Source organism: Pantherophis guttatus, chromosome 15 (genome assembly GCF_059756535.1).
Source record: "Pantherophis guttatus breed Tessera chromosome 15, ASM5975653v1, whole genome shotgun sequence".
Lineage (NCBI taxonomy): Eukaryota > Metazoa > Chordata > Lepidosauria > Squamata > Colubridae > Pantherophis > Pantherophis guttatus.
Genome location: NC_142077.1, coordinates 2,353,301 through 2,370,000, shown reverse-complemented (window position 1 = coordinate 2,370,000; position 16,700 = coordinate 2,353,301). Strand labels below are relative to the sequence as shown.

Genomic DNA, 16,700 nt, shown 5'->3' with positions numbered 1-16,700 from the left:
CAGAAGTCACCATGGACGTTTTCCAGATGAGGAGCATGGATGATTCAGTAATGGTAAGTTTTGGAAAAGCGGCGATAGAAAATGTACGAAAATCGGTGCAATTAGGATGCTGGAGATGGAAAAAAAAAATATGGTGCTGTGCTAATCCTCGAGTTACAATCGTTCGTTTAGTGGCCCTTGGAAGTTAGAACGTCACTGAAAAAAGGGACTTACGACCGCTCCTCGGACTTACAACCGTTGCGGCATCCGTTACCGTCACGCGATCAAAATCCATGCGCTTGTCTTTACAATTTGCAGCGTCCCGGAGGGAGGGGTGTCTTGCGCTCGCCATCGGCCTTCGTCGCGGCGAGTAAAATCAACGAGGGAATGCCGGATTTGCTTAGCTATCATGCGATTCATTTAACAGCCCTGGGAGGTTCACTTAACAACCCGGGCAAAGGTTGTGAAACCAGGGGGGAGGGGAGATGCGGCTCGCTGAATTTGCTTAGCGCCGGAAATTCTGGTCGTGCTTGTTAGTTGAGAGTTGTTAAGTGGTGCTTCCAGGTTTTGGTACAAAAATCCAGGTTTGGTGACCACGTTCCAAAAAAAAAAGAGGTTGAGTCTTTTTGGAAAAGTGCAGAGAAGAGCAACTAGGAGAAGTTGCTGTGTTTAGTTGTGAGTTCCCCAGTATTATTTGCAAGCCGGGCAGGGCCCTTTCCATTCGATCCAATGAAAGAAAGAAAAGAATGAATCCATACCAAATACGAATGGGTTTTCGACAGCTGTTCGACCGCTTCAAACGTTTGCACATTGCAATTCTTTAGTCTGAATTGTGTCACAATTGTGCGAGGGAGCCATTCGGGGCAGCCGTGGGCAGGCCCCCACATTTTGTGCTTTGCGGGAGCTACATTTTTGGGGTACCGGCGGAAAACAATGAAGGCATGGATCAAAATTGCTCCCCAATTTTTTCTATGGGGCTGATCTTGGGAAGGTCTACAATAATAATTGTTTAGTTTTAATTTGTTAATGGGTTTTAATTCGCACTGTTTTAATTCGGGCCAAAGTATATAATTCTTTTAATTAATTTTAAATTTTGTATTGTTATGTATTTTAGTTTTGGCTGTGCACCGCCCTGAGTCCACTAGGAGAAGGGCGGTATATAAATTGAATAAATAAATAAATAAATAAATAAATAATAATAATAATAATAATAATAATAATAATAATAATAATAATAACTTACATCCTCCGACGATACCTTAACCGTTCCTAGGTCCTTGGTTAGGACTCGAGCTGCTGAGCTATTAACCAGCCTCAAAGGCTGTGAATCTCACTAAAGATTAACTAATAATAATAATAATAATAATAATAATAATAATAACTTACATCCTCCAATGATACCTTAATAGTTCCTAGGTCCTTGGTTAGGACTCGAGCTGCTGAGCTATTAACCAGCCTCAAAGGCTGTGAATCTCACTAAAGATTTAATAATAATAATAATAATAATAATAATAATAATAATAATAATAATTTAAAAAGACCTGTGTAGGGTTTGTCAATTGCACAGTGGCAGATAGGACAGGGCTCCAGAGGGTTAACATCATCGCCCATAGCAGGAGTCTCCAACCTTGGCAACTTTAAGACTTGTGGACTTCAACTCCCAGAGTTCCTCAGCCAGCTTTGATTTGCTGGCTGTGGAACTCTGGGAGTTGAAGTCCACAAGTCTTAAAGTTGCCAAGGTTGGAAACCCCTGGCCCAGAGGATCATGGGTTGCCCCCTCCCCTCCTTGGAAGAGCTTTATAGCTCCCGCTGCCTTAAGAAAGTTCAAAACATTCTTAAAGATCCCTCTCATCCTTTTTTTTTTTAAACTATTACCATCTGGCAGCCGGTACAGGACAATAAAAAACAAGGACAAATAGACTGAAAAAACAGCTTCTATCCCAGAGCAGGAACTATATTGAATTCTACTGTAATAGTATAATATTAATGCAATATCAGGGGGTTTCAATTTATTTATTTATTTATTTATTTATTTATTTATTAAATTTTTATACCGTCCCCTCTCCCGAAGGACTCGGGGCGGTGAGCAGCCAAAATTAGAAAACATACAATATAAACATCAATTGCAAATTAATTCAATTGCATAGATTGCGAAGGAGGTGTGTTTGTGTTTTATTTTTTTATATGGTTATAATGTACACGGAAGATGGCATTTAATTTCATTGTACGAGGTGCAATGACAATAAAGTCCACTAAACTTTTAAAAAAAACAGACCAGGGATGACAGGATAGCAGTCTTCCAATATTTGAGGGGCTGCTCCAGAGAGGAGGAAGGGGGTCAATCTATTTTCCAAAACCCCCAAAGGTGTTTTGACAAGGAACAAGCGATGGAAACTGATCAAGGAGAGATTCAACCTAGAAATAAGGAGGAATTTCCCCAAAGTTAGAAGAACAATTAATCCGCGGAACAGCTTGCCACCAGAACTTGTGAATGCTCCAACACTGGATGTTTTTAAATAAGAGACTCAAGAGACTTATCTGAAATCGCATAGGGGGGTCTCCTGTTTGAGCAGGGGGTTGGACTAGAAGACCTCCATGGTCCCTTCAAACCCTATCATTCTATGTTCTATGACAATAATCAGAGTTCTCCAACCGAATACACCCCAGGGGCCCCTGCGCACGACGTATGCTCTCTTTTCCCCCCTATCCATCGGGGTCCATGCTGGGCGTGTTTCCAAGATTTGCCCCATGCCACCGTGGGAATAAAACCTGCATCGCTGGCGACAAAGGCCTATTTTGCCGTGTCTCTGTTGCCACCAGGCACCTCGATTTCATTCCCACCAGGGCAGGGACCACCCCTGGATGTCGCTGACCGCCCCGGGAGGGCATCTCAACCACCTTGTTTGCAGAGGGCAGGACGGGCATTCGCACCGAGCGTGGCTGCATTGCGCGCCAGCTCTGCCCACGTCTCTCCCTCCCCCCCATGGGGCACCCTTGGTACTGTCCAATCTTCCAACGGGCATGTTGAAACTTGCCTTGCCTTTAATGAATAGTCATAAGGGAGGAAAAGGAGGTTGGCTACGGAGCGTTGGTTGTTAGATGCAACTCAATGACAGCACCGCAATCTAACGGGTGGGGAGGGGGGAACAAGAGAGAGTCATCTAGGCTACCACGAACAAGCCAGCTTCGAATCGGGCCCCCGGCCTCTGTCCTTCTGGCTGTCGGCACCCTCTTGGTGGACCCCCGAAACCTCCATCCTCCGTGGTGGCCCTTCAACCCTCATGACTCCAGAGGCGAGACGCTGTCTTGTCATCATCTTCAAACCCCAAGGAGATAAATATGCTGTATGTTAGCAACTCGGTGCAGCCTTACACTACGGTAGGTGCTGTTTTTTTTTTTCCGGGGGTTTTTTTTAGGAAGCGGGCTAGGAAGTAGGAGAACCTCAACTGGCTTCTGAAAGGCCACCAAGGTTTGGTCCAGAAGCTGTCGGAGATAGGTAGATAGATAGATAGATAGATAGATAGATAGATAGATAGATAGATAGATAGATAGACAGACAGACAGACAGACAGACAGACAGACAGACAGACAGACAGATGAGAGAGAGGTGGGAAGAAATGATAGATAGGTAGATAGATAGATAGATAGATAGATAGATAGATAGATAGATAGATAGATAGATAGATAGACAGACAGACAGACAGACAGACAGACAGACAGACAGACAGACAGACAGACAGATAGATGGATGAGAGAGAGAGGGGAAGAAATGATAGATAAGTAGGTTGGTAGATAGATAGATAGACAGATAGATAGATGAGAGAGAGAGGGGAAGAAATGATAGATAGATAGATAGATAGACAGATAGATAGATGAGAGAGAGAGGGGAAGAAATGATAGATAGATAGATAGATAGATAGATAGATAGATAGATAGATAGATAGATAGATAGACAGACAGACAGACAGACAGACAGACAGACAGACAGACAGACAGATAGATGAGAGAGAGAGGGGAAGAAATGATAGATAGGTAGGTTGGTAGATAGATAGATAGACAGACAGATAGATAGATAGATGAGAGAGAGAGGGGAAGAAATGATAGATAGATAGATAGATAGATAGATAGATAGATAGATAGATAGATAGACAGACAGACAGACAGACAGACAGACAGACAGATAGATAATGATAGATAGATAGATAGATAGATAGATAGATAGATAGATAGATAGATAGATAGATAGACGTGAGGTTGGTTTGATGAGCTACGGAGGATTTCGTGTCATTCCTCCGTGTTTTTCGGTGCCCCCAAACCATCATCATCCGAATGTTTTGGGTTTAAACAGGGTTTGAGGATGCTCGAGGTCTTGCTTGAGATGACAGCTGGTTTGACTCGGTCCCCAACCGGTCAACTCTTTGGGTGGGATAAAAATTCCAGCAAATTTGGGGAACCCAACCGATGCACCAAAATTGGGATTTCCATATTGCCATTTCCATGCCATTCAGCCTGGGCTTTCCGTCAAGCCAGGATTGGCTAACCGTGGCTAAACACCAAACCTTCCTTAAATTTTAGTTCGACGGACTTGGCTGGCGACGGCTGCAAAGGACGAAGGTCTCTTCAAAGGAGATATTAGATTACGATCTGGCTCCCAGAACGATGCCATTTTAAAAAAAATAAAAATAAAAAATTGCAGCCACCTTTATTGGATAGCATCCACATAAACGTAGCTGCCTTTATTGGATCACGTCACATCAATAGGATTCGAACACCGACGGGGGTTAACAAACGGAAGCCTTCGATAAAAAGATTCGGGGTTTTGCTCTCGGTTACGTTGAGTTTTTAAGGATTTGCCCATGTCGAGAATTAGGGAAATAAAATCCGGATTTGACGGTTGTTTGGAGACCGGGCGGGGGGAAAAAAAATCATCCTCGGCCGCGAAGGCGTGGCCTTGTTTGTTGCAGCAGCTGACAACATCTGCAGCTTTTCGTCCGTGTGTGTGTGTGTGTGTGTGTTGGTGTGTTTTCAGCAGTTTTCTCTGGCTTGGATCCACCAAACCGCAAAACAGTTAGCAAACGACGTTTTTCTGTTGACAAGGCAGCGGGCCGCGTCGTATCTCCAGGCGCCGCGAAAACCAAAGCAAAGGTCAAAGGTGCCAAGATTTTGGGGACCCAGGATGGCAAATTTTAAAACCACAGGCCTCTCCCCGAGATCCAGCATTTCGTCAAAAGACCGAGCGTGCAAAAACGAGAGGATTGACATGTTTTTTTCGGGCGGTGGAAAGGAAAAAAAATCCGTCCTTCCAAAATAAAAATAAAGTCGATTTTTGCCCCGGGTTTGTCTGTTACCGAATGCGACGTGGAGATGTTAAATGGAGATGCCCGTTAAAACGTGGCACTAATTAGCTCGATGGTTCACACTGGCCGAATGTTGGGTACCCGCCGTATTGTGTGTTTTGCGGTAACCTTAGGAGTTAATTGCCAAGCGGGAGGGATTGTGTTCCTTTTCATTTGTGCAACACTCGGCAACTGTTGTTTTCCAGTGCATGCAAACTCCAGGTTTTCTCCATCCGGCGCTCTCCGCATCGCAGGCTGGACTACAATTCCCAGCAGCCCCAGCCAGCAGGAGCGTTATTCTTTTGAGTGTAGGTAGTCCTCGACTTATGGCAGTTCGTTTAGTGACCGTTCGGAGTTACAACACTGAAAAAAGGGACTTACGCCCGCATTTCACACTTATGACTGTTGTTTTTTGCACTTACGACCATCGTGGGGTCCCCATGGCCACGTGATCCAAATTTCGGACGCTTGGCAAACTGACTCGTGTTTATGACGGTTGCAGTGTCCCGGGGGGGTCACGCGATTTCCCCCTTTTGCGACCTTCAACGGGGGGGAAACCCCGATTCGTTTAAACACCGTGCGACTAATTTAACCACTGCTGCGATTCGCTTAAGAACGGTGGCTGGAAAAGCCGTGAAACGGGGCAAAAACTCAACTCAACCAATGTCCCGCTTAGCAACATCAATTCTAGATTCGGCTGTGGTCATAAGTGATTTTTTCCAAAGAAGGAGGGGGGAAAAAAAAATCAGTCGGGGGAAATTTTCAGATTCCGGTTGTAAGGTGGAAAAGCCATCTGTCAGATAATGGGGTAGGCTCTCCTGCTTGGGCCGGGGGCTGGACTAGATGACCTCCAAGGTCCCTTCCGACTCTGTGATTCTGTTAATTAATCAGTGGAACGACCCGCCACCAGAAGTTATGGATGCTCCATCACTGGAAGGTTTTTAAGAAGAGACTGGACAACTCATTTGTCTGAAATGAGGCCAAGGGTCTCCTGCTCGAGCAAAGGGGTTGGACTAGAAGACCTCAAAGGTCCCTTCCACCTGTATTCAGGTTGATTGATTATTAATTGATTGATTGATTGATTGATTGATTGATTGAAATGGTCCAGGGTCTCCTGCTCGAGCAAAGGGGTTGGACTAGAAGACCTCAAAGGTCCCTTCCACCTGTATTCAGGTTGATTGATTATTAATTGATTGATTGATTGATTGATTGATTGAAATGGTCCAGGGTCTCCTGCTCGAGCAAAGGGATTGGACTAGAAGACCTCAAAGGTCCCTTCCACCTGTATTCAGGTTGATTATTAATTGATTGATTGATTGATTGATTGATTGATTGATTGATTGATTGAAATGGTCCAGGGTCTCCTGCTCGAGTAAAGGGATTGGACTAGAAGACCTCAAAGGTCCCTTCCACCTGTATTCAGGTTGATTATTAATTGATTGATTGATTGATTGATTGATTGAAATGGTCCAGGGTCTCCTGCTCGAGTAAAGGGATTGGACTAGAAGACCTCAAAAGTCCCTTCCACCTGTATTCAGGTTGATTATTAATTGATTGATTGATTGATTGATTGATTGATTGAAATGGTCCAGGGTCTCCTGCTCGAGTAAAGGGATTGGACTAGAAGACCTCAAAGGTCCCTTCCACCTGTATTCAGGTTGATTATTAATTGATTGATTGATTGATTGAAATGGTCCAGGGTCTCCTGCCTGAGCAGGGGGTTGGACTAGAAGACCTCAAAAGTCCCTTCCAGGTGTGCCATGTGTCTTTTGGGAATGACCTCCAGCCCGATAGAACTTCCCCTCTAGGTGGTCTACAAAGGAGAAAAAAATTAAACATTTTGGGAACCGGGCTCTGGTGAGAAGGAGAAAAATATATTTATATATATATTATTATTATTTATTTATTTTCCCCTGTCCCATCATGCATACTTTCGGGGAGAAAGGAGGTGTTTCTCTTTGCCGGCGCAAGTCGAAGCTTGCTGCAAATTCCAACCGTTACTCACTAAACACTGCAGAGATTGTGGGAAACGCAACACAAGCGGAGGTCTCTTCAGCCCCCCCCCACCTCACCCCCCCACCCATTAAAAGGAAAAAAAAAAAACCACGATTACAGAACAACTTCGGAAAAAGTTCTAAGTGGGAGAGGTTTCTTCAAATCCCAAGTTTTAACATGTTCCTTGAACTCCCGAGCCTGCCGAAGTTGGAAGGAAGGATTGAAATGGATTTGGGGAGGGGGAGGGGGAGGGAGAGGGAGCCGAGATCTCGGAGAGGCCAGACAAGGTTATCAGCAGCTGGTCCTCGACTTACGACTCCGCCAAAACGGGGGACTAAACGTTCCGTCGTTAAGGCAAGGCGGTGAAGCGAGCGGCGTCCGATTTTATGGCCTTTTTTGGAGGAGGGGGCACGGCTGTTTAACAAATAGTCATGGTCGTTAAATGAATCACATGTCATTAAGTGAATCCGGCTTCTCCCCCCCCCACACACAGACTTTGCCAGTCTGAAACCGGCTGGGACGGTCACCAGCTGATCTCCGGGATTCTGCCTCGGTCGTAAAGACGGCCAGATTTGGATTTAGCTGATTGGGAGGAGGCTGCGATGGTCGTAAGTGCGAGGACCCGCCGGTCGTTTTGTTTTCCAGTGTTGTTGTGGTTAACGGTCGTAAGTCGAGAGCCACCTGTCATTTTTCCGCTGGGACAAGAAAGTAAAATTGAAGCGGGGGACCGATGGACGCAGGCAAAGGCGAAGGACGCAGAGCTGGGCAGAGCTCAAAGGAGTCAAGATGGCGGCCGCCACGCAGGACTCGAATCCGAATCCCGTTTTTTTTTTTTTTTTTTTTTTTATGTGGACCATCCTGGCTTCTATTAAACCATGCAACCTTGTGTTTGATGTCAGAATCGGCTTGGTTTAATTTTTGGGTGGGGGGGCTGCATTTGCAACCCTTCCAAGCACGGAAAACGCGCAATTATTTTATCAATCCATCCATCCATCAGACTAGAGCTGGAAGGGACCTCGGAGGTCCTCTAGTCCAACCCCCTGCTCAACCAGGAGATCCTAGACCATTTCAGACAAGCGACTGTCCAGTCCCTTCTTAAAAACTTCCAGTGATGGAACCACCCACAACTTCTGACGGAAAGCTGTTAAGAACTTGTAAAAACAGCTTGACAGCAGCAAATAAATTTAATTAATAATAATAATAATAATTGCATGATAGCACCCAGGGTTGCAGATATAAAAATTGGCCTCTCCGTCTGTAGGCTTAGCTGTAAATCCCAGTTTTCCACAACTTGCAATTCCTGACTGGTCTTGGACTGTGGCGTTCTGCTCATCCGCTTCATTTCTGACTCCGAGAGACCATGGTTGACCATGGTTAAAAGGAATAAACCATCATCGGTTGACTTCACATGTCATATTGCGCCTTGTCGACTCCCGTTCCACGCTTTCAAAAAAAAAAAAACGTACTACGGGTAGTCCTCGTCTTACGGCCACAAGGGAGCCCTCAAATTTCAGTCGCTAAGCGAAACACCCGCTCGGGAAATTTGGCCCGGTTTTACGACTTTTCGTCCTCTGTTGTTAAGCGAATCTGTCTTCCCCTGGCCGGAAGCTTGCAAAAAGGGGGGAAATCACGTATCCTCGGGACGCTGCAACCGTCATAAATATGAGTCGCTTGCCGAGCGTCTGAATTTTGATCCGGTGACTTTGGAGGTGTTGAAACAGTCGTTAAGTGTGAAAAAGGGGGTCATTTGGTAACTTTGGTAACCGTCACTAAACGAACGAGGATGCGGCATATTTTGCTCCATAAAATTGTCTTCTGGATGGCTAAGCTCTCTCTAGGTATTTGACCCCAATAAATTGAATTTCCACGGTTATTTTCTCGCCCGTAACGCCTCTGGGTGTAACCCAACAGCCCGAAGCCCAGATTAAAACTCCTGATAAGCCTACTTTGATGGTTTGTGCCTAGCTACCGGCCTCCGGTTTTTCGAGAGGCCATAAATCTCAGCTGAAGATAAGCACCATGGAGATTGTGGTCATTGGGTCAGTCGTTTTCCCGGCAGGCTTTGAGTCCCAGGAGAAGGGGGCCTCCTTCTCCTCTCTGGGGAAGTGGGGTACCGAAGCCCATAAATGCGGGGGATCTTGGCTAAGAAGCACAGGAAGATGGGCACGCTCCAACTCGCCTGTGCAAATTTGCCAAGGGCAGATCGGAGTCCAGGAGGGGTTGAGTGTCAGGAGAGACGCAGGCCGGGACAGGCTCAGGTTGGCAAAGCCGACACCCCCCTCCCCAATTTATTCGTTCTTCAACCCCCCCGCGCCCCAATCCCCCCACCCCCGCGCCCCGTTTTATGAGCCTCCGAATCTCAGCCTTTCCCAGAGCAGGAAAAATATTTGCACTGGGACTTCAGAGGAAATTCTGAGCTCGGGAGGAAAAGGCCTTAGGATGCGTTGGCTTGGCCCGATTCTATGCATTGAAAGGCTGTGTTTTCCTTCCTTCCTTCCTTTTTTCTTTCTTTCCTCCCTCCTTCCTCTCCATTTCTTCCTTTCCATTCCATTCCATTTTACCCTTTCCTTTCCTTTCCTTTTTCTTCTAGCTTCCTTTCCTTTCCTTTCCTTCCCTCTTTCTCCTTTCCTTTCCCTTGCTTTCCTTCCCTCTTCCTCCTTTCCTTTCCTTCCCTTCCCTCTTCCTTTCCATTTGTTCCTTTCTCTCCTTCCTTCCTTTCCCTCCCTCCTTCCTTTCCTTCCTCTCTTTCTTTCTCCTTCCTTCCTCTTCTTTTCCAATTCCTTTTCCTCCCTCCCTTCCTTCTTTTCCCTCCCTCCCTCCTTCCTTTCTCTTTCTTTCCTTCCCTCCTCTCCTTTTCCAATTCTTCCTTTCCCTCCCTCCCTTCTTCCTTTCCATTTCTTCCTTCCCCTCCTTCCTTCCTTTCCTTCCTCTCTTTCTTTCTCCTTCCTTCCTCTTCTTTTCCAATTCCTTTTCCTCCCTCTCTCCCTTCTTTTCCCTCCCTCCCTCCTTCCTTTCCTTCCTTCCTTCCTTCTTCTTTTCCAATTCTTCCTTTCCCTCCCTCCCTTCCTTTCCTCCTTCCTTCCCCACTCTCTTTCTCCTTCCTTCCTCTTCTTTTCCAATTCTTCCTTTCCCTCCTCCATCCTTCCTTCCATTCCTCCCTCCCTCCTTTCTTCCCTTCCTTCCTTCCCTCTCTCCTTCCTTTCTCCTTCCTTCCATCCATCCATCCATCCATCCATGCAAGCTACATAGTCAGTTTAGGCTCAATGCATAATGCCAGGTTTCCTTTCCGTCAGTTTACGCCTCTCAGTGCCTGGTCCTTCCCCAAACCTCCCGTCTTAGCAGCCCTCTCCATCATCCTCTGGCTCGCGCCCCCCTCCCCGCCACCGATGGATCTCTGCCCTCCGAGACCCCCTCCCCACCCACCCACCCACCCCCACCCTTCCCTGCCCAGCGTCCCCTCTTCTTCGCCAACCGTTCTCCTCCACCCTTTGCAAACGCAAAAGGAAAAAAAAAAAAGAGAGAGAGAAGAAAAAGGAAACTCTGGCGGAGAGCAAGTGTGGGCTTGTTTTGAAGGGGAGGGGGTGGAATGCAAAAAAAAAAAAAAGGCTCCACCGGAGGACCCCGGCGAGGTATGTTGCAGGAGTTTCTCCTTACACCTGGTGCATCTTTGTACGGGCACGCTTGCTGCCAAAGCAAGGCCACCAACTGGCAGTGTGACTTCTCTTCTTCTTCTTCTCTCTTCTCTTCTCCTCTTCCCCTCCTCAACCCTCCCTCTCTCTCTCTCCCCCCCCCCCCATTACCCCACCCCACCCCAGTCCCAGTACAATTTGCTAAACAGGAGCATGGATCAGACCGCTGACAGCCGAGCCGCCTCCTCCACGCCTTACAGCTCGGAGCACATCGCTAATGTCCCCACGCTCTCGCCCTACTCCCAGCCCAGCTCGACCTTTGACACCATGTCCCCGGCGCCCATCATCCCCTCCAACACCGACTACCCGGGACCCCATCACTTCGAAGTCACCTTCCAGCAATCCAGCACGGCAAAATCAGCCACCTGGACGGTAAGTTGGCGATCTCTTGATTTTGCTCTCTCCAAAGTTGCTCGTAGGGGGCATATTATATTTTTGGGGTGGGTGGGCTTCCTTTTCATTGGGGGAAGGCCACCCCAGGTGGGATAGGGGTGAGCTCTCTGCCCTTTCTCTCCCCCACACCCTCAATTCAACCATCTCGGTCCAGAGTCCTAAAATCCGGCACCACCAAGCCCATCTTCCAGAAATGGATGGCCAGCCATCCGCAGCCAACCTCTCCCAGACTTTTAAGGTTGGTCTCTCCAAAATTAGCCCCCCACTCAAAAAAAGAGACTTATCAGGGGTCCTTGGTGCCCTCTGACCTTGGTTGTTTACTTCCGGACGTTTCGTGACCAAACTAGATAACATCATCAGTGCTAGAAGGGAGTGGGAGAGGAGGAGGAAGAGGAGGAAGGACTGTGGGGGTCCTTGGTACCCTCTGAGCCTGGTTGTTTTCTTGCAAACGTTTCGTGACCAAACTAGGGAACATCATCAGTGCTAGAATGGAGCGGGGGAGGAGGAAGAGGAGAAGGAGAAGGAGAAAGAAGGAGAGGAGAAAGAGAAGGGGATGGGGAAGGAGAAAGAGAAGGAGAGAGAAGGAGAAAAAGGAGAAGGAGAAAGGAGAAAGAGAAGGAGAAAGAGAAGGAGAAAGGAGAAAGGAGAAGGAGAAAGGAGGAGAAAGGAGGAGAGGAGAAAGAGAAGGGGAAGGGGAAGGAGAAAAAGAAGGAGAGAGGAGGAAAAGGAGAAGGAGAAAGGAGAAAGAAAGAGAAGGAGAAAGAGAAAGAAGAAGAAGGAGAAAGGAGAAAGGAGAAGGAGAAAGAGAAGGAGGAGGAGAAAGAGGAAGAGGGGGAAAGAAGGAAAAGGAGAAAGAAGGAGAGGAGAAAGAGGAGGAGAGGAGAAAGAGAAGGGGAAGGAGAAGGAGAAAGAAAGAAGAAGTGAGAAAGAGAAGGAGAAAGAAGGAGAAAGAAGGAGAAGGTCTGTGGATTTCCTTGGTGCTCTCTGAGCTTTTTTGCTTTCTTGCAGACATATCATGACCCAAACTAGCTAACATCATCAGGGCTAAATCCTAGTTTGTGACCCAGTTTGGCTCATGAAACACCCACCAAGCTCAGAGGCGACACTGAGATCGATCGATCTTGTTTTCTATCGGCATTTTTTTTTAAAAAAAAGTTTTCTCGCACGGTGGCGGCCACGTGGGGTGTGTTACTCGGCCAAAGATGCCAGCCCGTGGATTAAATGTTTTGGTTTTTCGCCTTGTGACCGTCCCTTCCAGGATGCCCTCGTAAAACCCTGCCTTGTTTGCTTGGAAAGCAGATAAAATCTGTGAAATGGGTACAGCGATGGAGTCTTTTATCTAGATAGCTGCAATAAAGCATTGCCTTCCCATAAAAAAAAACGGGAGGATAGCATAGCATTTACCGTTAAATTCTCCCAGGGTTCACTTTAATTCAATTAAAATGAATTAATTTTTTTTTTTTAAAAAAAGAGTGACATCTCACAGAGCCAGCCAGATGTTCGGACTGGATCTGGCATGGTTTGGGGGCACCTCTGGCACCTTTGCCAAGAAATGGGGGCTGGACAGATGTTGAATAATATTACACTATCCTTGAAGGATGTCAGCGGTTCCGAGTCAAAGCTGCCTTTTTGCAGTTGACCGACGGGGATTCCGTCAATGCCGAGGGGGTGCTCCAGATGTTTTATTACCACAGGTAGTCCTTCAACTTACGACGACCACGGAGCCCCCCCCCCGCATTTCTGTCGCTAAGCGAGATGCCAGTGAAGTGAATTTGGCACCGGTTTACGGAGTTTCTGGCCGCGGCTGCTAAGTGGCAGTTGTTAACTCAGTCGCACCATTAAGTGAACGTGGCTTCCCTATCAACTTGTTGGTCAGAAGGTCGCAAAAAGGGGGGAGGGGCTGTCACGCGACCGTCATAAATGTGTTTTCACTCCTTGTGTGTGTGTGTTTCAAAATTAGCATTTTGCCATTTCATTGCTGTGTGGATTTTTTTAAAAAATTATTTATTTATGCCGTATAACCGTGTTAAGGAGCTCCTATTCACGATTCTCCACCCGGTAACCAGGCTGGGATAGAAATATATATATATATATATGTTACATATATATAACATATATATATGTTTTTCCTCTAGCCAGGTTTTCCCTAGAGGAAAAACATACATAAACCCTAGTTAATATTTCGGGTTTCTTCTCGTGTAATTGTGAACATATCCCTAAAAGGGTAGAAGCGACGTTTCGACAGAATCTCATCTGCCATCATCAGGCTTATGTGAAGGATCTTTTTATATATATATAAATATAATATAAATATAAATATAAATATATATATTTCTGTGTACATTTCTTTTTGATAGATAAATATATTTATTTTTTTATCTATATTTCTTTTTCGTCCTCATCTTATGCTCAGTTTCTCTCTCTCTCTCTCTCTGTGTGTATGGCTTGCCAGCAAATACTTGGTAATGCATAATTTGTACCCACAGACACAGATTTCACCCGTTGAGGCCTTTAGGAGAATTAGAAATAGAATCCTAGGGCTGGAAGGGAAACTCAGAGGTCATGCAGGAGATCCTATGCCATTCCAGACAAATGGCTTTCCAGTCTCTTCTTGAAGACCTCCACAATTGATGGAGCCCCCCCCCCCAAACTTCTGGTGGCAAGTCATTCCACTGGTTAATTGTTCTGACTATCAGGAAATTTCTCCTTAATTCTAGATTGGATCTCTCTTTGACAAACTTCCCACCCATTACTACCTCGAGTAGTACCCATTACTCGAGATGAGATTTAAGATCTTGTAGGCTGGACTGGATGCTCTCTGGAGTGCCTCCCTATTTTAGGATCATCCTCATCATTCGGTCCGGGAGGTAATACGAGCCCATTTTAAATACACCGTAGGAAAACAGCCTGCAAGGTGGAGGTATCACATCAAATTTTACGACAGGGGAAGCACAATTATAAAATAAATATCAACATTTAGAAACAAAAACCAGGGATAAACCGACATTTCGCTAGCTCTGGATTAAAAGCACCATTTTTGAGCGCGGAACTGCCTTCAAACTCGGGAGGGTATTTTTCGAAGGGGGAAAAAAATTCCCAATATATTCCAAAGTGTTTTTTTTGTTTTTTTTTACCTGCTAAGGTTAAAACCTCAAGGTGTTTTCCACCCACAATCTGTTTCATTCGGAATGAATTGATTATAGTGTTCTTGGTAGTCATCCATTAAAAAACTTATAATTCCCCCTTGCAATATTCGAATATTTGAATATTTAGTTCTGTGTCTGGTTTCAAGAACTAGAAGCTATTAAATGTAGCAAAACATTTGCATCTAATTTTTTTACCAAATACCAAAGATGGAGAACTAAAGTGTACAAATTGGGCAAACCAAGTTTACTAGCTGAACTTTTGAAGTCAGGCAAACTAAGTTTACTAGTTGAGTATAGGAAGTGGGGCAAACCAGGTTTACTTGAGCTTTGTAAGTTGGGCAAACCAAGTTTACTAGTTGAGCTTAGGAAGTTGGACAAGCCAAGTTTACTAGTTGAGCTTAATAAATCGGGCAAACCAAGTTTACTAGAGTTTTTTAAGTCAGGCAAACCAAGTTTACTTGAGCTTTGTAAGTTGGACAAACCAAGTTTATTAGTTGAGCTTAGGAAGTTGGACAAACCAAGTTTATTAGTGGAGCGTAATAAATCGGGCAAACCAAGTTTACTAGAGCTTTTTAACTTCAGGCAAACCAAGTTTACTTGAGCTTTGTAAGTTGGACAAACCAAGTTTATTAGTTGAGCTTAGGAAGTTGGACAAACCAAGTTTATTAGTTGAGCTTAATAAATCGGGCAAACCAAGTTTACTAGAGCTTTTTAACTTCAGGCAAACCAAGTTTACTAGTTGAGCTTAGGAAGTTGGGCAAACCAGGTTTGAGCTTTGTAAGTTGGACAGGCCAAGTATACTAGCTGAGCTTAATAAATCAGGCAAACCGAGTTTAGTAGTTGAACTCAGGAAGTTGGGCAAACCAGGCTTACTACTTGAGCTTCGTAAATTGGACAAACCACGTTTCCTAGCTGAGCTTTTGAAGTCAGGCAAACTAGGTTTACTAGTTGAACTCTGGGAGTTGGGCAAACCAGATTTCCTTGAACTTTGTAAATCGGGCAAACCAAGTTTACTAGTTGAGCTTAATAAATCGGGCAAACCAAGTTTACTAGAGCTTTTGAAGTTCAGGCAAACCAAGTTTACTAATAGAGGAAGTTAGGAAGTTGGGCAAGCAAAGTTGACTGGTTGAGCTTAGCAAGTTAGGCTTACTACTTGAGCTTTGGAAGTTGGACAGACCAAGTTTACTAGGTGAGCTTAATAAATCAAGCAAACCAAGTTAACTTGTTTTGTGGCTGCTCAAGAAATAGGCACGGGAAGGGTTTTTGTGGCTCCCGCTGTTTTCTTTTCTGTGGGAAACGGGTCCAAATGGCTCTTTGAGTGTTTAAGGTTGCCGACCCCTGTCTTAGGACAACCCAATCCAAAGAGATGGTTCCCAAAACCACCAGACCCACCATAAACCAGGTTAACCCCAATCCCATAAACTGGACCAATTAACAAGCTGTTTGGAGGCATACCTGCTTTTCAGGTGACATCCTGGCATGGCATCATGGCTTCACCCTCCTCCTTCTCCATTGGCCACGTAGGAAGCAAGGGGGCGTGGCTTCGTCCACCACGAACCAATCAGCGTTTGCGAAATTTAGGCTGCCCTGCCATTTAGGTGGCCTGACTCAGGTGAGGGAGGGGCTAACTTTTCCAGCCAGTCTTTCTCTCCAACTTTTTTCCTTGGAGGACTAAATGCAGGCTAAATAAATACATTCATTCAGGGACCGTTCAAAGTTACGCCGGCAGCGAAAAAAGGGACTTAACGACCGTTTTTCACACTTATGACCGTTGCGGCACCTCCATGGTCACATGATCAAAATTCAGAATAGAATAGAATAACAGAGTTGGAAGGGACCTTGGAGGTCTTCTAGTCCAACCCTCTGCTTAGGCAGGAAACCCTACATGTTGCCAGATGCTTGGCAACTGACTCATATTTATGACGGTTGCAGTGTCCCGGGGTCACGTGATCCCTTTTTGCGACCTTCTGACGAGCAAAGTCAATGAGGATTCACTTAACGACCATGTTGCTAACTTAACAACCACAGATATTCACTTAATGACGGCAGGAAGAAAGCTCATGAAATGGGGCAAACCTCACTCAGCAAATGTTTCACTTAGCAATATAAATTTGGGGCTCAGTTGCGGTCGTAACCCGAGGACTACCTGTATTACTCCAGAA

At 45.6% G+C, this 16,700-nt stretch overlaps 1 protein-coding gene across 3 annotated transcripts in view; it reads left to right on the top strand.

Annotated features, from left to right (window-relative positions):
- The window catches only part of TP73 (tumor protein p73), a 63,768-nt gene that overhangs the window by 24,519 nt on the left and 22,549 nt on the right, over window positions 1-16,700 (top strand). Inside the window, exons 3-4 of one of the 3 annotated variants that reach the window (XM_087879255.1) lie at window positions 1-53; window positions 11,126-11,371. The exon at window positions 1-53 is cut by the window's left edge and continues 71 nt beyond it. In XM_087879255.1, the coding sequence (XP_087735381.1) occupies window positions 1-53; window positions 11,126-11,371 (299 nt within the window). Of the gene's footprint in view, window positions 54-3,246; window positions 3,358-10,784; window positions 10,940-11,125; window positions 11,372-16,700 lie in introns of those variants that run through there. The other 2 variants (XM_087879256.1, XM_087879254.1) reach the window with 2 other exon arrangements.